This window comes from Urocitellus parryii, chromosome 6 (assembly GCF_045843805.1).
Source record: "Urocitellus parryii isolate mUroPar1 chromosome 6, mUroPar1.hap1, whole genome shotgun sequence".
Lineage (NCBI taxonomy): Eukaryota > Metazoa > Chordata > Mammalia > Rodentia > Sciuridae > Urocitellus > Urocitellus parryii.
In genome coordinates, this window is record NC_135536.1 from 161546406 (window position 1) to 161567743 (window position 21338).

At 35.6% G+C, this 21338-nt stretch overlaps 1 protein-coding gene across 1 annotated transcript in view; it reads left to right on the plus strand.

Moving 5' to 3' along the window:
* Esf1 (ESF1 nucleolar pre-rRNA processing protein) overlaps window positions 1-8643 on the plus strand; it is a 74265-nt gene extending 65622 nt beyond the window's left edge. The window contains exons 12-14 of the mRNA XM_026397662.2: window positions 3971-4047; window positions 5891-6037; window positions 7548-8643. Coding sequence (XP_026253447.2) covers window positions 3971-4047; window positions 5891-6037; window positions 7548-7841 — 518 coding nt within the window. The 3' untranslated portion in view covers window positions 7842-8643. The remainder of the gene's footprint in view (window positions 1-3970; window positions 4048-5890; window positions 6038-7547) is intronic.
* The last annotated feature ends 12695 nt before the right edge of the window (window positions 8644-21338 follow it).

Consider the following 21338-nt stretch of genomic DNA (forward strand, 5'->3'; position numbering starts at 1 on the left):
ATCTTCTTCTGCAAAGTGTCTGTTCAGTTTCTTGACCCATTTATTGATTGGGTTATTTGTTTTTTTGCTGTTACGATTTTTGAGGTTTTTGTATGTCCTGGAGATTAGTGCTCTATTTGATGTGCTTGCGGTAAAAATATGTTCCCATTCTGTAGGCTTTCTGTTCACTTCATTGTTTCTTTTGCTGAGAAGCTTTTTAGTTTGAATTTGTCCCATTTATTGATTCTTGATTTTATTTTTTGTGCTATAGGAGTCTTATTAAAGAAGTTGGGGCCTAATATAACATGATGCAGATTTGAGCCTACTTTTTCTTCTATTAGGCGCAGGGTCTCTGATTTAATTCCTAGGTCCTTGATCCACTTTGAGTTGAGTTTTGTGCATGGTGAGAGATAGAGGTTTAATTTCATTTTTTGCATATAGATTTCCAGTTTTCCCAGCATCATTTGTTGAAGAGGCTATCCTTTCTCCTATATATGTTTTTGGTGCTTTTGTCTAATATGAGATAACTGTAATTATGTGGGTTAGTCTCTGAGTCCTCTATTCTGTACCATTGGTCTACAGGTATATTTTGGTTCTAATACCATGATCTCTTTGTTTTTATTGCTCTGTAGTGTAGTTTAAGGTCTGGGCAACCATTTATTTTTAATATGAAAATGTATAAACAGAAAATTTGAAAGTTAACAGTAAAGATCATTTGCTCACAATTGTTAACATTTTGCCTTTTGTTTTACCTATATATTTTTATCGTGTTTCATAAAGCTACATAACTAAAAGATATTAAACACTAATAGCATCTAATGTTTGAATTTTCAGTTACACTGGTGACTTATAGCTTTTTTTTTCAAACTCATATTCAGTCAGGGTTCACACAATACTTTTATTTTTATCTCTTTAGTTGATTATAGTTTTAAAGACCCATGTGCTTTTTTCCTTTATAACATTTGCTTTTTCAAAAGCCCAGGCTAGTGATCATTTGGAAGGTCTCACGTTCTAGTTTTTCTAATAGTTTCTTGTCCCTCTGTCCTCTGTATTTGTAGTAAGCTAGAAGTTAGACTAGTTATTTGGTTAGATTTATATTGAATATTTTTGGCAGGAGTATATCCTAGGCAATGCTTTATCTTTAATTCATATCACGTCAGTGAGCAATGAATGTCAGATGTTCCAAAGACCACTTGATGAAGTGGCATAGTACCCAACAGGGATCTTAGGCTCAGCTAGGCAAACTCAAAGGACTCAAATGTGTCACACTTGGCACCCACGGGGATTCAGGCCAGAAGGCACATCAGGGCAGCATTGCATGTTTCTCTCTAGTGCAAGTCTTCATAGCAGTCAATTCAGTAGAATAGCTCAGACATAGGGAAAGGAGACAGAATATTCAATAGTCATCTCTATAATGTCCCAAGTAGGAACTGATTTCTTTTCAACAGCTGCTACACATGACTTCTAGATCTTTGCATATCAGACTTTATATCAGTTATAAGAGTTACTATGGGCTGGGTTTGTGGCTCAGTGGTAGATCGCTTGCCTAGCATGTGTGAGGCACTGGGTTCGATTCTCAGCACCACATATAAACAAATAAATGAATAAAGGCCCATCAATAACTAATAAAAATTTTTTTAAAAAGAGTCACTGTATCCACGAAAGCCAAGAGCATTGAGATATCTAAATCAGGAGCCACTTTTACCACACATAGTTTTGCCCAGTAATACAGCCAGAAAATTAGCTGAAGATCATATTTGTCTCTAGAGAAAGCAAAAGGGTTTTGTTAAACTTAACAGAGACCCATCAAATTGTTATCATAAAGTTAAGTTCTTTTCATTTTGCAAGTGACTTTCTATGTGTGGTATTAAAGAGTTTATTCAAATTGCTTGGTTTCCCCTTGTCCTTCCCCACACTTCTTCATTTATTCAGTGTTTTTATTCGAAGAAAATATTTCTTCTGTAGCTGTTCCTTGTTCTATGGGGTTTTTTGTGTAGGTGTGTGTGTGTTTAATGTCTAACTTCTAAATACACCTGCATTTTATTTTCCTGTATATCATGAGGTAAGACTATAACCTAATTAATTTTTTCCAAAATTAAACAAATTGCCCAGCACCTGTTGTTGAATAATCTCTTCTTTTTTCATTGAAAAGTACAAAGAATATTGTTCTGTTGTCTTCCTTACATAGAATAGGAATGTTTTGGTTATTTTACTTCTTTTTTGTTTATTTGTTGATTATGGAGGAGGAGGATTGAACCCAGGGCCTTGTCTTGCTAGGCAGAACTCTTTCACTAAGCTATACCCCCAACCCTATTTCAATTTTCAGTATATTTTATCACAATTTGTCTTAATATTTAAGTCTATCTTATTTTATTTAGAATCTCCTTAAATTGCTTTTATCATTAATGAATATTGAATTTTATCAAATGCTTATTCTGCATCTGTTGAAATTATTTGATTTTTCTTTTTTGCTGATAATTTTAAGTTATACATTACTTGAAGAGGAAATTTCTTCTTTATCATGTTGTCACCTCATCCAGGAACATTGTATTTATTCTATCCATATTGATATCCTTCTTTCATTGTTTTCTTCTTTAGTTTTCACACATTTTAAAATTTTGTATTAGTGCATTATAGTTATACATAATTCTGGGGTTCATTTTGATATGATTATATAAACATGGAATTTGATTTGCTCCAATTCAATTCCCAGTACTTTCCCTCTCCTTCTCCCTCCCCCATTCCCATTTCACTGTTTCACTGATCTTCTATTTTATTTATAGTTTTTTAAAATTAGTACATTATATGGTTTTTTTTCTGAAAAATGGATGCTTATCCACAATGGATAAGGGGATGAAGGAATTTTGGATTGTGCAAAGAGGAGTGAGGGGAAGGGAGGGGCAATGGAACTGGGAAGGACAATGGAATGACACAGACATTGTTACCTTGTATACATGTATGATCATACTACTGGTGTGACTCTACACCATGTTCAGCCAGAGAAAGGAAAAGTTGTGCTCCATTTGTATACAGTGTATCAAAATGCATTCTACTGTCATGTATAACTAATTAGAACAAATTTTTTTAAAAAAATTTAATCTTGTTTAAACTAAAAGAAAGAAAACAAAAAAAATTAGTACATTATAGATATACATATAGGTGAAATTCACTGTGCTGTATTCATATATATACATAGGATATTTTGGTCAGTTTCATTCCACCATTCTTCTCCTTTCCTATCCTTCTACTCTTCCCATCATCCCCTTTAAACTCCACTGATCTTCCTTCTGTTTTTGTGGGATTCCTTCCTGCCCCTTCTTTATTCTCCTTATTTTGGTCTAGCTTCCATATGTAAGAGAAACCATTGGACCTTTGACTTTCTAGGTCTAGCTTATTTCACTCAGCATAATGTTCTCCAGTTTCGTCCACTTAACAGAAAATGCCATAATTTCATATCTCTATCTCTTCATCTGTTGACAGGCACCTGGTTTGGTTCCATAGCTTGGCTTTTGTTAATTGAACTACTCTAATCATTGATGTGACTGCATCCCTATAGTATGCTGATTTTAGATGTTTAGGATAAACCCCAAGGAGTGGGATAACTGAGTCATGTGGGGTTTTATTGTTGTATGTTTGAGGAATCACCATACTGCTTTTAAGAATGGTTGTACTAATTTGAGTCCCACCAACAATGGATAAGTGTACGTTTTTCCCCCCTCATTGCCAACATTTATTTGTGTTCTTGATAATTGTCATTCTGACTAGAATGAGGTGAAATCTCAGGTAGTTTGAATTTGCATTTCCCTGATTGCTAGAGATGTTGAACATTTTTTCATATATTTGTTGATTATGTGTATTTCTTCTTTTGAGAAGGTGACACATTGATTTTTAAAATTACTCCTAGATATTTTGCATTTTTATTCATAGCATAAACAGATTATTGTTGTTAGTTCTATAATTTTCAATTGTCTTATATTGGTTTTTGTGCCAGGTATAAAGAAAAAATCAGTGAAATCTGCAAAAGATGGTACATCTCTGGAGGAAGAAACTGAAATAGAAAGACAAAAGGTAAAATGTGGTCATTGTTACATGCTTAGTAGATATTTGAAATGTGCAATTTAATTGAAGTTGTTCATGTGAATTTTTATTGTTCCTAATTTTAAAAATAAATTATTTTAGTGATGAAATTTATACATAAATTTTATGTAATTATATTTTAGCAGTATCCCAGCAGCTTGGGAGACTGAGTCAGGAGGATCACAAGTTCAAAGCCAGCTGAAGCGCTTTAGCAAGACCTATCTCAAAATAAAAATTAAGGGGCTGGGATTGTGGCTCAGTGGTAGAGTGCTTGCCTAGAATGTAGGAGGCACTGGGTTCAATTCTTATTCAATTCTCAGCACTGCATATAAATAAATAAAGGTCCATTGACAACTAAAAGGAAGAAAATTAAAAATGAAATAAAAATTGAAAAGGGCTGAGGATGTGGCTCAGTGGTTAAGCACCCCTGGGTTTAATCCCTGATGCCAAATAAATAAATAAATAAATAAATGAATAAATAAAATCTTTGCCAAATGTATTTCAACTAGTAGAATGCCTAAAGCCCAGAGTATATCCCCATAAAAGAAAATCTTTTCATTATTAAAAATTTTTACTATAACTAGGAAAATTTTACTATTGAAACCTAAAAATATTACTGTTAGCTTTAATCTGAATCCACCCTGTAACACAGACTTTGCTATTATGGCTTGTGGAATGCTAATTTCTGTTTATATAAGTCTTCATCAAAACTGCAGTGGATCTTATGCTTCAGTGACTCCAAAGGTCCATAGTTTATATATTCTTTGCTGAGGAAGGAATTGGAACCAACATGCCCCTGTGACTGGTGTTCACATCATTGTCTACAAGTGAGTCACAGGTCGACAAAATGCTGCATCTAAATGCATTTTTCTATTTTCTGTTTATTGCATATAAGTAATACTCATAAGATTATTTAAAGAGAAACAAAAGTGGGCTGGGTTGTATCTCAGTGGTAGGTAGCTACATGCCTAGCATGTGTGAGGCACTGGGTTCAATTCTCAGTACCTCATAAATAAGATTAAGGTCCATCAACAAGTAAAATAAATAAATAAGTAAAAATTTTAAAAACTAAAAAGAAATGAAAATCTTTGTGGAAAATGGCTCTGAAAAGAATTCACCAGTAAATGCCAGTTCCAGAAATGAAGGAAGTCAAAGCAATCCAAAGTGGAAATATAGGAAGATTTGCAAAGGTCAGGGAGCATACTCTATTTTCTCTAGTATATGAAGTTGTTTACTTGATTTTTGGTGGGTGGAGGCACTGAGTATTGAACCCACAGGTTCTTTATCACTGAGCCACATCCTCAGCTGAAGCTAGCCTCAAATTGGCAATCCTCCTGCCTCAAGGATTACAGGTGTGTGCCTCCATGCCTGACTTGTTTGATTCTTTTTATTTTTTAAAAAACTTAATACCATGTTTGATAAATGTGTGTGTGTGTGTGTGTGTGTCTGTTTGGTGAAAACAGACATACTTGATTTCAGAAGCAAATGTTAAGATTCTACCCTCAAAAACAGTGTCAGTGTTGAAAAAGTAAAGGCAACAGAAGCAAAAGAAATTCTCCTTGTTGTTAAAGTGCACATCTGGAAACTTCAGTTTGCATCACAAAATAGATTTAGTGTCTTTTGGTAGATTTAGTGTTATTGCTTAAAAAGAGCAAGCTATCATGTCTCTCCCCACCCTGTGGCTGATGGTTCATATCATTGTCTGTGAGTAAGCCAGCCAGCATCTTGATGAGGTTTTCTATTCTATATTCATAGTATATAAATAACAGTCTTAAAATAACAGTGATAAAAGAAACCCACTTTTTTACATTTGAACTTTTTCTTCTCTCCACAGGCTGAAATGGCTTTGCTCATGATGGATGAGGAGGAGGACAGCAAGAAACACTTCAATTATAACAAGATTGTGGAGCACCAGAATCTGAGCAAAAAGAAGAAAAAGCAACTTATGAAAAAGAAGGAATTAGTAGAAGATGACTTTGAGGTAACCAAGAATACAAGTTATTAGTTTCTTAAAGGTAGAATTGAATCTAAAGTCAACTGTGGAGGTAGAAATTAAGTGTAGTCAAAGTTACCCTTAATAAGGTCTTGAGAAGGGCTCATGATGGAGCCAAAGCTACAAGCTAACACAGGTCATCCCCAGTGTAGATCAAATCACTCTTTCTTTGGTTAATAAGCAGTAGGTGAAATAGTTGTCTTAGTTTTGGTAGCCATGTTATATCTAAAGAATATGTAGCTTTTATTGTTAAACCCACACTCAGAGATGCTCATGCTGGGAAAGGCTTGCTTCATTAAGCCCAGCAGAGGAATAACAGATTCATGTCACACTGAGTTACACTCTGGCTGTGTATAGTGCCAGCACAGTAGCCCATGCTTTTTTAATTATTTTTCTCTTATTTCCATCACTCCTTCTTTTTCCTCTTTGCTGAGTACATAATCCTAATGGCCACAGAGTCCTTATGCATGACTTTGAGCCCTCTACAGAAAACTTACAAACAGCCAATAAGATTAACTATTTAAAGATTTCCAACAATTAACATAGAAGAAAAGACCCAGAAGATAGAGAAATTTTAAAGAATGAGGGTAGTATATAGATAACTTCTGATTAAGAAGGACTTGGAGGCCTCTTGAGGCTCCAATTTGTATGAGTCAGTTTTACATTTGTTTCACTGAAGTTGTTGGTGAATTGATTTTCTAATGAAAAAAAAAAAAAAACAAGTAATGATTTGTAGTCAAATCTCCTATAATAAGAGCTGCCTTTACACATTAATAATCATGCATAAAAATATTTTTCATGAGATTTTCTTTGTTGTTTTTGGTATCACATCTGACCTTGCTATGATCCATCTCCAAGTAGATTCATGTTTCTGTTTCTGGTCACCCTTATTCCTGGCAATACTCAAAAGCCTGGCTGAAGTGAAGAATACACTCTTAAATGTGGAACTGTAATGTTTTTATAGAAAGGTAGAAGATAAATTTAAGACTTGTATCTTACTAGATCTTTGTCTTGGGGTGAATTCCTTCCCATCAAGGTTGTTAAATCTTGATTCATGAGTCATCTTCAGTAGCTACTTTATCTTGACACCAAGTTAAAAATTTCTTCAAAGGTACTCAGAGTGTAATAATTTTGTACAAAACTCAGCAGGATACATCCTGATTGGCTAATTGATGCTGGACAGAAATCTATTTCATGCTGTAAACAAGGGGTATCATTCCTATAGTCAAAGTAGTCATTGTAGTTTAAAGCCAGTGTATGGACCACTATAGTTCCCTTTCAAGTAGATTGTCCTTATGCAATAAGAATGACAAGCCCTTCACCTTATGGTCCAAAGTTAGGCCTTAAAACTTCACTGAAATTCTTATAATAAACCAGTGCAAAATGCTCAGATGTGTATTTTATATGACCAACAACACGCTACCTTTCTAAATTTGGCCTCATGTCTGGGCCTTTTGTTTACTAATTTTTATTTTATTTATTTATTTTGAATTTGCAGGTAAATGTTAGTGATGCACGGTTTCAGGCAATGTATACTTCCCACTTGTTCAATTTGGATCCTTCAGACCCTAACTTCAAGAAAACAAAAGCTATGGAAAAAATTCTTGAGGAGAAAGCCCGGCAAAGAGAACAAAAAGAAGAACTCACTCAGGCTTTAATAAAGAGAAAAGAGAGTGAGTTTGAAAAGACATCACAAAAGAAGTCTGTTGATCCTGCCTTATCAATGCTGGTTAAATCTGTAAAAAACAAAACAGAACAGTTTCAAGCAAGAAAAAAACAAAAAGTCAAATGATGATCTTGTTTCTTTTTGGATGGAGATGTATACAGAAACAGAATGAATACTGAGAAACTGCTTTTCAAGAATATGAAAACTTTTTCTGACCATACTAAAATTTTTCTCTGTACATAATTATTGTACCTAATTGTGGGTGGCAGATTTGTACCAGTATTCCCACAGATTAATCTTAATTAAATTAAGGATTTATAACAATTTTATATTTTATGAAGTTCAGTTCCTACTAATAGAAAGTTACTCTAAGTTAGTTTCTTTTTAAAAGACTTTACAATTCTGTGTAAAAACAAAGTGGTATCTACTCTTAAGTCCATGTCACAGGTTAGGGACAATTTGAAAATAAGGATATGTAATAATACATTTATTTCTGTGAAAGCAGGAGGCAAATTTAGATAGCTACTAAAATTATTTATTTTCTAGCTATAAAGGATGGAAGCCAAGAGCTTTGTTGTTTGTCATGCTTAGTAGTTTGTTTATGGAATTAATTTATAAATAAAAGCACAAAATATTTTTATTATTTTGCATAGAACTGATTTGTTTCACTTTATGTACCTCAAGTAAACTGCTCTCTGGAAAAAAATATCTGAAAATGTGGCTTTAACTCTTTTTAAGAGGACAACTCCATGAAAAGGCAGTTCCAAGTTTTCATTGCTCATAATTGCTTTTGAAATGTTCGTGAGGTCTACAGTGGTTTTTCTATTTGTAGCAGCAGAAAATTCTTCTGTCTGTCCTTCAGATTTTTGGAATGCTTTATAAGGGTGGATATGCTGCTATAGAGTTTAAGGAAAACTTAATTTTTTAAAAAATTAAAATAAAACATACCTTCAAGGCCTTAATAATCTTGGATCTCATCTGGGCTAAGTTTTATAAATTATTAACTGACCACTTGAACAGGAAAATTAAATGTGCTATATATAAGTAAGTGGAAATAAAACCAAAATAGTCACTTGGAGCAAATTATAAATATGGTACCTTCTAAATGGCAGTAGGTGTTTGGCCAGGCATATGGTTAATAGTAAACTTAACATTTTGGGTATAAAAATTCAAACTTAATAATATAGCATATGTTTTAAAGAGTGAGAGGATAAGAAGTCAGAGCAATTTCAAAATAATGAGAGAATTTAAATGGTTTCTGAAAGGGAAGAGAAAAGAGGACATTTAATTGTTCATTCTGACAGGGAGGAAAATGCAGAGCATCTGAACAGAATTGTGTTTTTTTATAAAACATCGTTAGGTTATTCAGCCAAATAAAACATTCCTTTTGATACATACTTGAATTCCCAGTCTTTTCTCATCACTGAGTAGTCATGAATCTTAATATGTTTGAGTATAGTCTATAAACAGTTCAATAATTCTTCTTATTTCATTCTTTTTAAGGAAGAAGTTTTGTTCCCTTAAATTGTTAATCATAGGGTAGGGATTATTACTCAGTTTGATTTTAAGGTTCCTGTTAAACTGAGCCTTTTGGTGGTTTGGCTTGTTTTGGATTTTTACTTTTGAACATTTTGTTTTTAAATCACTACATTTAATTATAAAATCTCATTTTGCTAGTCAGGCACAGAATTATAATAGATAAGTTGAACATGTACACAGGCCTGACTCATTTTCTCAAAGAGTTGATATATTTTATGTAGGAAAAAAAATGAGAACAGTTTTATCAGATACCAAATTCTGCTAAATAAACTACACCAAAAATTCTCAAATTATTGAGTTCTCAAATTATTGCTGGTGATAAAACTCAGGATTAAACATTGCCACTGTTAACAATTCAGTGAATAAGTGAGGGTAGTTTTGGTGACTCTGAAGGTCACATTTTGGATTTTTTATTGTTGGAACCATGAAGAGTAGATCAACAGTAACATCTAAAAAGGATCTTAATTGGTGACTCTACTAGTGAAGCTGTAGTTTCTCAGAATTTCATAGAAAATCCTGGATCAGCTTTATGTAGGGTATAGTTGCTACTTAGAGGGAAATACATTAGAAAGACCTACCTAGCAGAAAAGTGAAGATTATACTCATTCCAGATTCATTACAGAGTAGGACAATATTAGATTGTGTTCATTAGAATTGCTTGGTGTGTCTTAAAAATCTCAGGGGCCCAGTCTGCACCCCAGACCAAATAATCCTGGTAGGTTCTAGGCATTGATATATTTTTTTTTTTAGAGTGTAAATTCTTTTTTTTTTTTATTGGTTGTTCAAAACATTACAAAGCTCTTGACATATCATGTTTCATACATTAGATTCAAATTGGTTATGAAGTCCCATTTTTACCCCAAATACAGATTGCAGAATCACATCTGTTACACATCCACATTTTTACATAATGCCCTATTAGTAACTGTTGTATTCTGCTACCTTTCCTATCCTCTACTATCCCCCCTCCCCTCCCCTCCCATCTTCTCTCTCTACCCCATCTACTGTATTTCATTTCTCTCCTTGTTTATTTTCCGTTCCCCTCACAACCTCTTATGTGTAATTTTGTATAACAATGAGGGTCTCCCTCCATTACCATGCAATTTCCCTTTTCTCTCCCTTTCCCTCCCACCTAATGTATCTGTTTAATGTTGGATCTTTTCTTCCTGCTCTTCCTCCCTGCTGTGTTCTTAGTTGTTCTCATTATATCAAAGAAGACATTTGGTATTTGTTTTTTAGGGATTGGCTAGCTTCACTAAGCATAATCTGCTCTAGTGCCATCCATTTCCCTGCAAATTCCATGATTTTGTCGTTTTTTAGTGCTGCGTAATATTCCATGGTGTATAAATGCCACATTTTTTTTATCCATTCATCTATAGAAGGGCATCTGGTTTGGTTCCACAGTCTAGCAATTGTGAATTGTGCTGCTATGAACATCAATGTGGCAGTATCCCTGTAATATGCTCTTTTAAGGTCTTCAGGGAATAGTCCGAGAAGGGCAATAGCTGGGTCAAATGGTGGTTCCATTCCCAGCTTTCCCAGGAATCTCCATACTGCTTTCCAAATTGGCCGCACCAGTTTGCAGTCCCACCAGCAGTGTACAAGAGTACCCTTTTCCCCACATCCTCGCCAGCACTTGTTGTTGTTTGACTTCATAATGGCTGCCAATCTTACTGGAGTGAGATGGTATCTTAGGGTGGTTTTGATTTGCATTTCTCTGACTGCTAGAGATGGTGAGCATTTTTTCATGTACTTGTTGATTGATTGTATGTCCTCCTCTGAGAAGTGTCTGTTCAGGTCTTTGGCCCATTTGTTGATTGGGTTATTTGTTTTCTTATTATTTAATTTTTTGGCTCCGATCTACATATTGTGGGGTCGGGTTCCAAATTCCTTAATAGGACACCCATAGCACAAGAGTTAATAACAAGAATCAATAAATGGGACTTACTTAAGCTGAAAAGTTTTTTCTCAGCAAGAGAAACAATAAGAGAGGTAAATAGGGAGCCTACATCATGGGAACAAATTTTTACTCCTCACACTTCAGATAGAGCCCTAATATCCGGAGTATACAAAGAAGGCATTGATATTTTTTAATGCTTCCCAGGTAATTCTATTGTGCAGCCAAGGTTGGGAACCACTTCTTTGGAAGGAAGGAGACCCAAGGAATTTGCTTTGGGGTTCACCAGATCAGAGACTTAAATGGACTTAATATTAACTGTGTCTATTAGCACTTGCTGTTTAACAAACACCTCAAAGTGCAGTCGCTTGACAAGGCAAACATATTAAGAATCTATAGTTGGGCTGAGGCTGTAGCTCAGTGGTAGAGCGCCTGTGTTGCATGTGTGAGGTCCTGGATTCAATCCTCAGCACCACATAAAAATAAATAAATAAAGATACTGTGTCCATCTACAACTAAAAAAAGTATTAAAAAAAAAAAAAAAAGAATCAGGGTTGACTGAGGATTAAGGGTCAGCTCAGCTGAGACTTAACTAGATTCCACTCAACTGAGATGCCTCCATGTTGGCTAAAGGATCTCTCTCTCTCCCATTACCTATAATAGGCTTCTTCGCATGGTGATAGAGTGTTCTCAACTACATCAAAAATCCCAATACACGAACGTTTTTTACATAACGCAGTGTCATATTTGCTGTTGTTCTTGTTGGCCAAAGCAAATCACAGGCCAAACTCCAAATCAACAAGTGACAATGTTATAAAGCAAAGGGATATACATACAATAAGCCATAAGCAAGTTGAAGGTCATAATTAAAACCATCTACACATGATTTTCGTTTCCTTTTCTGTGGAAAGGGAACTTACCATCCGTCAGGCAATATTAAACAAGTTTTTTTTTCCAGTTTGGGGCAATTACAAAGCTGCTATTCATGTACAGTCTTGTATGTGAAATAGGTTTGCACTTTTCTTGGGGAAATACTAAGAGTAGAATTCTGGGTCATATGGTTGGTTTATATTTAACTTTAGAATAAACTACAAACTTTGCATGAATGTAAATTGGTCTATAGTCTTGTAATGTTTTTTGTCTAGTTTTGATATCAGGATAAGTACAACTTCATAAAATGGAGTGAGAAGAGGAATGAATACTTGAATTTTCTGGAAAAGAATGTGCAGAATTGTGTTATTTCTAACTTACATGTTGGGAGAATTGCCAGTGAAACCATGAAGTTTTCTTAATAGGAAACTTTTAAATACAAGTCCAGTTTCTTCAATACATGCAGGACTATTCAGATTATCTATTCAGTAAATTTTCATAGCTTGTAAGGAGGCATTATTCCATATAAATTATGGAATGATGAGATTTTTTTTTTGCAATGTTCTCTATCCTTGTAACATCCTGAGAATCTATGGTAATATCCCCCGTTTCATTCCTAATATTGGTAAATTGTGGCTTTGCCATGTATTTTTTGACCAGTCTTCATAGAAAGTTATTAATTCTACTTATTAATTTTGAAGAAACAGCTATTGGTTTGACTCATTTTTCTCAGATGCTTTTCTTTATCCAACTCCTGTGAAAAGACAGTCCTTGCTCTCCAGAAGCCAGATTTCTAGCTAGTCTTGGCAGTGTGGCATCCCAGAAATAAACTTCCCACAATCCAGCAGGCCACAGCTGTACATGTTTTCTCTCTCTCTCTCTCTCTCTCTCTCTCTCTCTCTCTCTCTCTCTCTCTCTCTCTCTCTCTCTCTCTTTCTCTCCCTCCCTCCCTCCCTCCCTCCCTTTCTGGCTCCCTCCCTCCCCTTTCCCTGGGAATTGGCGATTTCCTATATTCACAATTCCTAAGAGTTCAGTCTTCCCTAGTTACCTCTTAGTTGTTAATCCTTTTAGTCTAATTCCATTACAATGGATAACTCTTTGAACTTTCCCTGTTTAAATTATTTTATCTATCTCATGATTGGATCCTCACTGGTACTCAAGCATACAAAGATAAATTAGTCACCTGGACCATACTGGGTCTTTACTGGTTGCCTATTGCTTGTAGTCTTCAAAACTTTGCAGCTTAAAACAAACCCTGATAATTGATTATTACAAGATTTGTATAGAGCTTCCTGGAGAAGGCTCACCTATTCTCTCCTTGGCATCAGCTGTGGTGATTGCTGAGAGCTGGAGGGTTTGCATCCAAGGTGGTGCCTTCACAGGGCTTGCAAGTTTGTGCTGGCTGTTAGCTGGGATCATGGTAGCTGAGTTTCAATGGTGATGAAAACTCTCACTTTTTATGACCTAATCTCACAAGTTGGAGTATTTTGCCATTCATACTCTATCAGCAGAGGCAGTTAAACAGGTCTTTCCAAGTGAGAGGATATAAAACACACCCCCTAATGAAGTGACAAAAGTTCTGAAAGACAATATCTGCCCAGCAATATTGTTAACTAATTTTTGGAAATTGACATCTGCTACATTTGACATTTGATGAAAATCTACCCCTACCTTTAAAAAATGTATTATAGTCAGCCCTCCGTATTCTCTGCAGGGGCTCTGCATCCTCAGATTCAGCCAACTGTGGATGGAAAATATTTGGAGAAAAATTAGGTCTGTACTGAATGTGTACAGATTTTTTTTTTGTCATTAGTCCCTACATAATATTATAAAAACTATTTACTTAGCATTTACATTTGCAGAGTATTCTAAGTAATCTGGAGATGATTTAAATTTTATGGGAGGATGTGTATAGGTTATATACAAATACTGCACAATTTTTTTATAAGGGACTTGAACATGCATAGATTTTGGTATCTGTAGTGAGTTCTGGAATACCAAAGAATGACTGTATATGACAGTAAATGTTCCATTATTTGAGATTACCTAAATCTTTATTTTTTGCAAACATAGAGATTACATAATAATTAGATTATTATTACATAATAATTAGAGAAAACTTTGCACAGAAGCTAAAGTAAAGTACAAGGGATCATTGAGCAGGATAGATCGAGAAAGGTCCCCAAGGAACTGTAAGTGTCTATAAATGAAAACACTGTTTCCTTTTTTCCATCTTCCATAGAAATAGGCTCATTTAGTGAAGCAAAGTGCTTTCCATAAATGAAGATTTACCCATTCTCCTTTACAACTTGGTGTAGAAACAAATGACAGCTTCTAGAAATCTTTGAAGTCAGCATACTAGCAAATTTTGTCTCTTAGCTTCTCTTCTTTGACTCTTACTTCCTGGAATACAAATGCAATAGCTAGAGCTTTAGCAGGCATCTTGGATCCTGAAGACAAAAGTTGTATTCTACTTCTATTCTATTATACATTCTATTATCAGTAGTAAACTGGAAAAAGCTGGGTCAGTGAAGACTTTGTAGAGCATCATCACCATTTCATCCATGAACTGTCTTATATGTATGTATGTATATGTGTGTGTGTATATATATATACACACACATATACATACATACACACACATTTGGTTGTATATGGACACAATATATTTATTTTTATATGGTGCTGAGGATCGAACCCAGTGCCTCACATGTGCAAGGCAGACACTCTATCACTGAGCCCCAGCCCATGAACTATCTTTTCTAAGATAGTGATAGAAAAATCAAACCCCATCTTGTGTAAGCCTCTTTCTCAGGTCTATGTTATTTACTATTCCATCTATATCTTAATTAATACAAAGACAACTATAGTGTGGCATTGGGCTATAGTCTTTGTGAACTATCTTGATCTATTTTGAGAATATTGCAGATCATTTCTTCATATTCTTAAAGAAACTCTATTACATTGCGGTCACACTGTTTGCAACTTGAAGTTGCTGGAATATGATGCTCAGTACTCTATGGTTCCCAGATTTCTGGATGTGGACATGAGTCAAAAGAAGTGAGATAAACCCCCTTAGAAGGCAGTTGGGACCCTTTATTCTACAAGCACTACTGCCATTGTAGTTACAAACTATTTTCAGCGTCTCTGGGTTCACATTATCACCTTCCTCTAAAAGTTTATAAAGGAGCATTTGCCAAAGGCAAGCCAGAATCAGACACATGGGAAAATGAAAAAGTGTGAGAAGCTGTGCCCAGCCTTAAGTGTGGGTTCTACATTACTCAAATTTTGCCAAAATATGGGGATGGAATCTCCACATTGTGTGACAGTGCCAAAGCAAATAGAATAACAGATTATATTGTGTTAGGGAAAGTTGTGAGAAATGTCTGCTTTGGGGTTTATAAGTTCTCTTCATTAATTTTTAAAAATTAAAATTGAATCATTATCTATCATCACTACATGTGCTATTTCTCTTGCATAAGCTGTCATGGGTTTTTTGAGCCTTTTTTTTTTTTACTAAAATCTGAAATTAATTAGTATATTTTCACTCGGACCAGTTGGAAATAATACACCTTATCATATTTCAAAAAGTTCATCTGATGAGCAAGGCAGGAAGTGGTCTATAGAATGTATTAAATTAAAAACTTTTTTGGAAAAAAATTCGAACTAAACTAAGAGTTGGGAAGGAAAGACATTTTAGTTAGAAGTAGGATAACTAAAAACTGAAGCAGGATTTTTATTTTATTTTTTTGAGACAGGGTCTTGCTGTGTTTCCCAGGCTGATCTTGAACTTGTTGATTCAAGTGATCCTCCCACATTAGCCTCCCAACTATCAGGGATTATAGGTATATACTATTAGTTCCATCTTGGAACAGGTTTATTCTGATAGGAGCTCATTAATTGACTAAATAAAAGCTATGGAAACTATGATCTGATCTACATGTTCCTCCTTTTGGATCTATTATCTGGACTTGGAGTTCTATGACAATTTTAGTGTTCTGGAGAACCCAAGAAGTAACAGAAACCATCTAGGAACTGTTGTGTTCCTTTAGCATTTCTTTGTGTTTGAGTGAACCTCAGTTTCCCTATCCATTGCCTTAGAATTGTTGCACATAACATAAACCAACTGTATTAGTCCATTTTCTGTGACTTGTAAAGAAAAGAGATGTATTTAGTTACAGTTGTAGAGGTTGAAAGTCTAAGATTGAGTGGCCTTATCTGTTTAGTCTTTAGTGAGGTGTCCCTGGGTTGGGTCACACATGATAGATAAGCAGAAGGGGAAAGAAAAGGCTGCAACCAGAAGAGGCCAAAAACACAGGTGGCCTCACTTTATAACAATTCACTCTCATGAAAGCTTACTCACTCCGTCAAAAAACAGCATTAATCGCTTCCAAAGGTAATACCTCCAAACGACCAAATTACCTCCCACTAGGCTCCACCTCTTAAAGACCCAACCTCCTGAACAATGCCACACTGGGGACCAAAATTCTAGCACATGACACATTCAAACCACAGTACCAACTCACACTAGCTCAAGCAAAAATGTCGAAGTATGTGGAAATGGATATTTATTACAAGTCACCTGTAGAGTCTCATAGCACAGAATATAAAGGCAGTGCTCAGGAAGGGACAGGGAGTAGCAACTATAATATTCCCAGGAATGCCCCTTCACTCATCTCTGTTTTCCTTTATTCATCTTGTTTTCTCATATCACTGCCAAATGACTTCTCAGTCCATTGAGCAGATGAAATAAAACAACCACACCAGAGTTTTCACATTTTGGGTCCATTTTTTTTGCAGGTGGGTATGATGGCACATGCTATAATCCCAGCAATTCAGGAGGCTGAGGCAGGAGAATTGCAAGTTCAAGGTCAACTTCTGCAACTTATTGAGACTCTGTCTCAAAATAAAAAATAAAAAGGGCTGGGAATGTAGCTCATTGGCAAAGTACCCTATGTTCAACTCCCAATATTTGGGAGCGAGGTCGACGAGGAAGAGGTTTTCCCTTGTATTTACAATTAAAGAATAAATTTTGAATTTTTCATCTGGATACCATTAAAACTAATGTACTATATAATAATTGTATATTATTGTACACAATACAACATTAAGAAAAACAGAAAATTTACTTGTGAATACTACATACTAAAACAATTTTAAAAGCAATTTTCTGACTACTATTTTGTGATTTAAGTAATAACCTAGAAGATGGTCCAAGCAGTTAAAACAACTAAGTGAAGGCTGAGGTTATGGCTCAGTGGTAGAGTACTTGCTTAGCTTGTGTAAGGCACTGGGTTAAAAAAAAAAAAAAAAAAAAAGCCTAAGTGACAAAGGATCTTTTGTGTCTATAAAAGAGAGGTAAAATGTTAAATCCATTGACAACTGAAGAATTTTTATCTTTTCTGTGTGAATGATGACTTTTGTGTTAAAAAATCTGGGGAAATGTGTTTGTTTAGAAACTGTTTTAACCTTTGTCTTGATGGCACACAATAAAATTCTTCATAGCCACTCAATATTCTTCAAGGAGGAACTTCTGTGTGTGATCTTATTTTGCCTGGAGCTAGAGGGACATAGACATCCCTCTTTGACCATGTACACATGTATGCTTGTGTATGTTGGATGTTTGGAAGCATGAACTGGTAACAAGGATTGCCACCAGGGAGCACAGAGGAGAGGAGGCTTACTTTTCTCCAGATACTTCCTTGTATGGTTTTGTTTTACTGTGAATAACTTAAAATTTCCTTAAATAGTTTAAGCTCTAATAAAGAGACATGCAATAAATGAATGTGAACTGGACCCTTTTGATAAGGCATATCATTGGGATGATGGTTGAGCCTGCTTTAATATTAACTGGTAATGATAGATCTGTGTTAAATTTCTTTCTTTTGGAGGGGGTTGAGGATATCCGGGGATTGAACTCAGGGGCACTCCACCCCTGAGCCACATCCCCAGCCATATTTTGTATTTTATTTAGAGACAGGGTCTCACTGAGTTGCTTAGCACCTTGCTTTTGCTGAGGCTCAGCCTCCCAAACTGTTGGGATTACAGACCTGCGCCACTCCGCCTGGACTATGTTAATTTTCTAATTTTAATGGCTGAATTTTGCATCATCAGAGAATATATTTGAAAAAAATAAACATTAAATTGTCTAGGGATACTGGATCATTGTGTGGTAGCTTACTCTCATATGGCTTAGAAAAATATCTGTACATCTTGCAACTTTTCCGTATGTTTGAGATTTTTATTTTAACAAAACAAAGTTGTCTTTTAAATACCCGAGTTCTAAATATGTATGGAGAATGTGAATGGGCAAGGTTAAGGCTCACTTTGTGGCCACTGTTCACTTCATTACCTGTGGTCAGCAGGCCCAGGAGGCAGTTCTCTGAACAGTTTCAAAAACAGAGATTGGTAAAATGCTCCAGTAGATGTCCCTGTGCTGACAGTAGACTTTATCATGATTCACTGGTCATATACTGTTAGATTTTTTTTTTTTGGTAACTTATCAATATTTATTCATTAACCTTGCTAGTTTCTCTCTTTTCTTCTTTAGGAAAGAGGCCAGGGCTAGGGCATTAGCTTTATGAAATGCATTAAAAATCTATGACCAACCTGGGGGTATTAACCACACCTGTAATCCCAGGGACTCAGGAGAGTGAGGCTGGAGGATTTCAAGTTTGAGACTAATCTCAACAATGTATAGAGACCCTGTCTCAAAATTTAAAAACAAAAGAGCTGCAATATAGTGCAGAGGTAGAGCACTGCTGGGTTTTATCTCCACTAGTGTGTGTGGAAGGGATCTAAATCCAGATTCAAAACAGTATCCAATGTGGAACTCCAGGCTGTGCTCATACTGTCCTTACCTCTGCTCTCCTGGTGAAAATCCTATTCCAGTGATTGCAGATGAAGTTGTATCATATTCTCTGCCCTGAACAATAAATAACCTCGACCGTGGAACATTTTTGAGTACACTGAGGATGAGAAAATCATTCATGTTTCTCATTAATTCATAAGCTATGCTCATTCTGTCCCTTCCTCCCTGCTTTGTTATCCTGCAGGGTTCCCTTCCAATCTCCCTGGGAGTATTGGACACAGCTGCACAGCAGGGATTTTCCTCCTTTTGGCTTTTACAAGCATTTCCCATAAAACCGTAATCTTCATTTGCCATGTCTCATCACCACTAAAGAATGTTAAAGTTATCTGATGTAATCAAGCATGATCATTTAAAACTACTCAAGAAGTTTCCTTTTCAAGATGGAAGCATCCAAATATGTTCTGAGGAGTGTCTTTCCCCCAAATTATCATCAACTATGGAAATTTTTCAGGTGGCCTCTGGCGTTTAAATATGGTCTGTTCCTTTTCAAAGGAAAGGGATAAGAAGGAAAAGTAGTGGATAGTTTTGTATCATCTTCACAATCAACTTTTACTTTTCACAGACCACTAAGTAATGATTAATTTTGGTGGCCCTATGTCTGCTTCTCCATCTTTTGAGCACTTAGCAGTGAACTTTCTTATACCTTTTGAAGTTCTTTGTAGCCATTGGACTTTCACTGGCCAATGAAATATAAACAAAAGAGAGTATGTCATGCCTACATGGAAACCTTAAATATAGTATAGGATTTGTTGTATTCTCCTCCCCTTCCCAGTGTCACTCTGAGAGTCACATGGACAGCCACTATATTGTTCATGTAAAAAATCAACCTTGTTTAAGTCCTCTAGATTGGGAAGTACCTGTTTGTGCCACACAACCTAGTCCATCTTGTCTGAGGATGTCTCCTTGCCCCAACTCTACCATTCTGGGCTGCTTCTTCCTCCTGACCTTTTATGCGTACAAACAAGGAAAGCTTTTTTTCCCCTAGGAACTTGACTCATGTTTAAAATTACATGTTATTTATTATTTTTATAAGAATTTTGTTTTTCATTATAATGACCCACTTGTGAGACAACTTTTCTTGTCACTCAGTGAGAGATTACATTATTCTATGGTGGGCAGATATTGGGATATGTGCCTTGATGCTATGTCATTGTAGTTCAGTGTCCAAAAGTCTGGCATAATACAACTTTGACAATGGTAAAAATAAGCTTGAAGACTCAAGACAAAGAAAAGCATTCCTCATGAGAATTGGTGTGTAGGAACTATCATAGTGGTGATCAGTGTAGAATTTGGAGTCAGTCAACCTGGTTTTGAATCCCAACTCTGCCACTTACTACAAATGATTTGGAGCCAGTGATTTAACCTCTTCAGTCCTTACTTTTTACATATTAATATGGTAATCTTATTAGTATTGTTATGGTTGGAATCTGATGTTCCTCCAAAAGCTCATGTGTTGAAAGCATGGTTCCCAATGCAGAAAGGTTCAGAAGTCCAGCTTTTAGGCAATGGTTAAATCATGAGGGCTCTAGTACTGGGGTTGTGGATCAATGGTAGAGCACTCACCTAGCACATGCGAGGCATGGGGTTCGATCTTCAGCACCACATAAAACATAAATAAAAATTTAAAAACAAATTATGAGGGCTCTGACCTCATCAGTGGAACTATATCTAACTAGTGGATAAATACACTTAGTGGATTAATTCATTGATAGCTAAATGGACTACTGGGAGTTGGGACCAAGTTGGAGGAAGTAGGTAACTGTGGGCATGACCTGGAGGGGCCCTATCCCTTCCTTTCTCTCTCTCTCTTCCTATCTGCCATGAGCTGAACAACTTTCCTCCACCATGCCTTTCCACCATGATATTTTGCTTTACCTTAAGCTGAAAGCAGTGGAGTATGCCTACCATGAACTGAACCTCTGAAACTGTAAGCCAAAATAAACTTGTCCTCCTCTACACTGTTCTTGTTGGGTATTTTGGTCACAGCAACATGAAACTGACTGAAACAAGTACCTATTTCATAGAACAATTTCAAGAATTAAATACAGTATTTCATCTTGTTATTCTTATTACATTTCAAAAAAATATTCTTTATGCCCTCTTTTCCCCCAGTTCATTTCACTTTGACATATGCTATCAAGTTCTTTTTCTTCCTTGACTTGGAGCCTAATTTTTCAACTGGTCATTCCTCTTGAGATAATTGCATGCAAATTCGAATGTGAAAATATTAGTTAAACTCGTTTAGGATTCGAACTTAGTATTGCTGAATACTAATAAGAATAAGAGAAAGATAAACTTTACTCAACTTTTAGATCTAGAAGCTATTAATATAAACTACAAAATGGCCGTGGTGTCCACCATTTTAGGGATGAGAACTTAAGCAGTGTGACACAAGTACATTTCCCTGGCTCCTTGGTGTCAATAATTTGCATGGTGAAATCTGGAG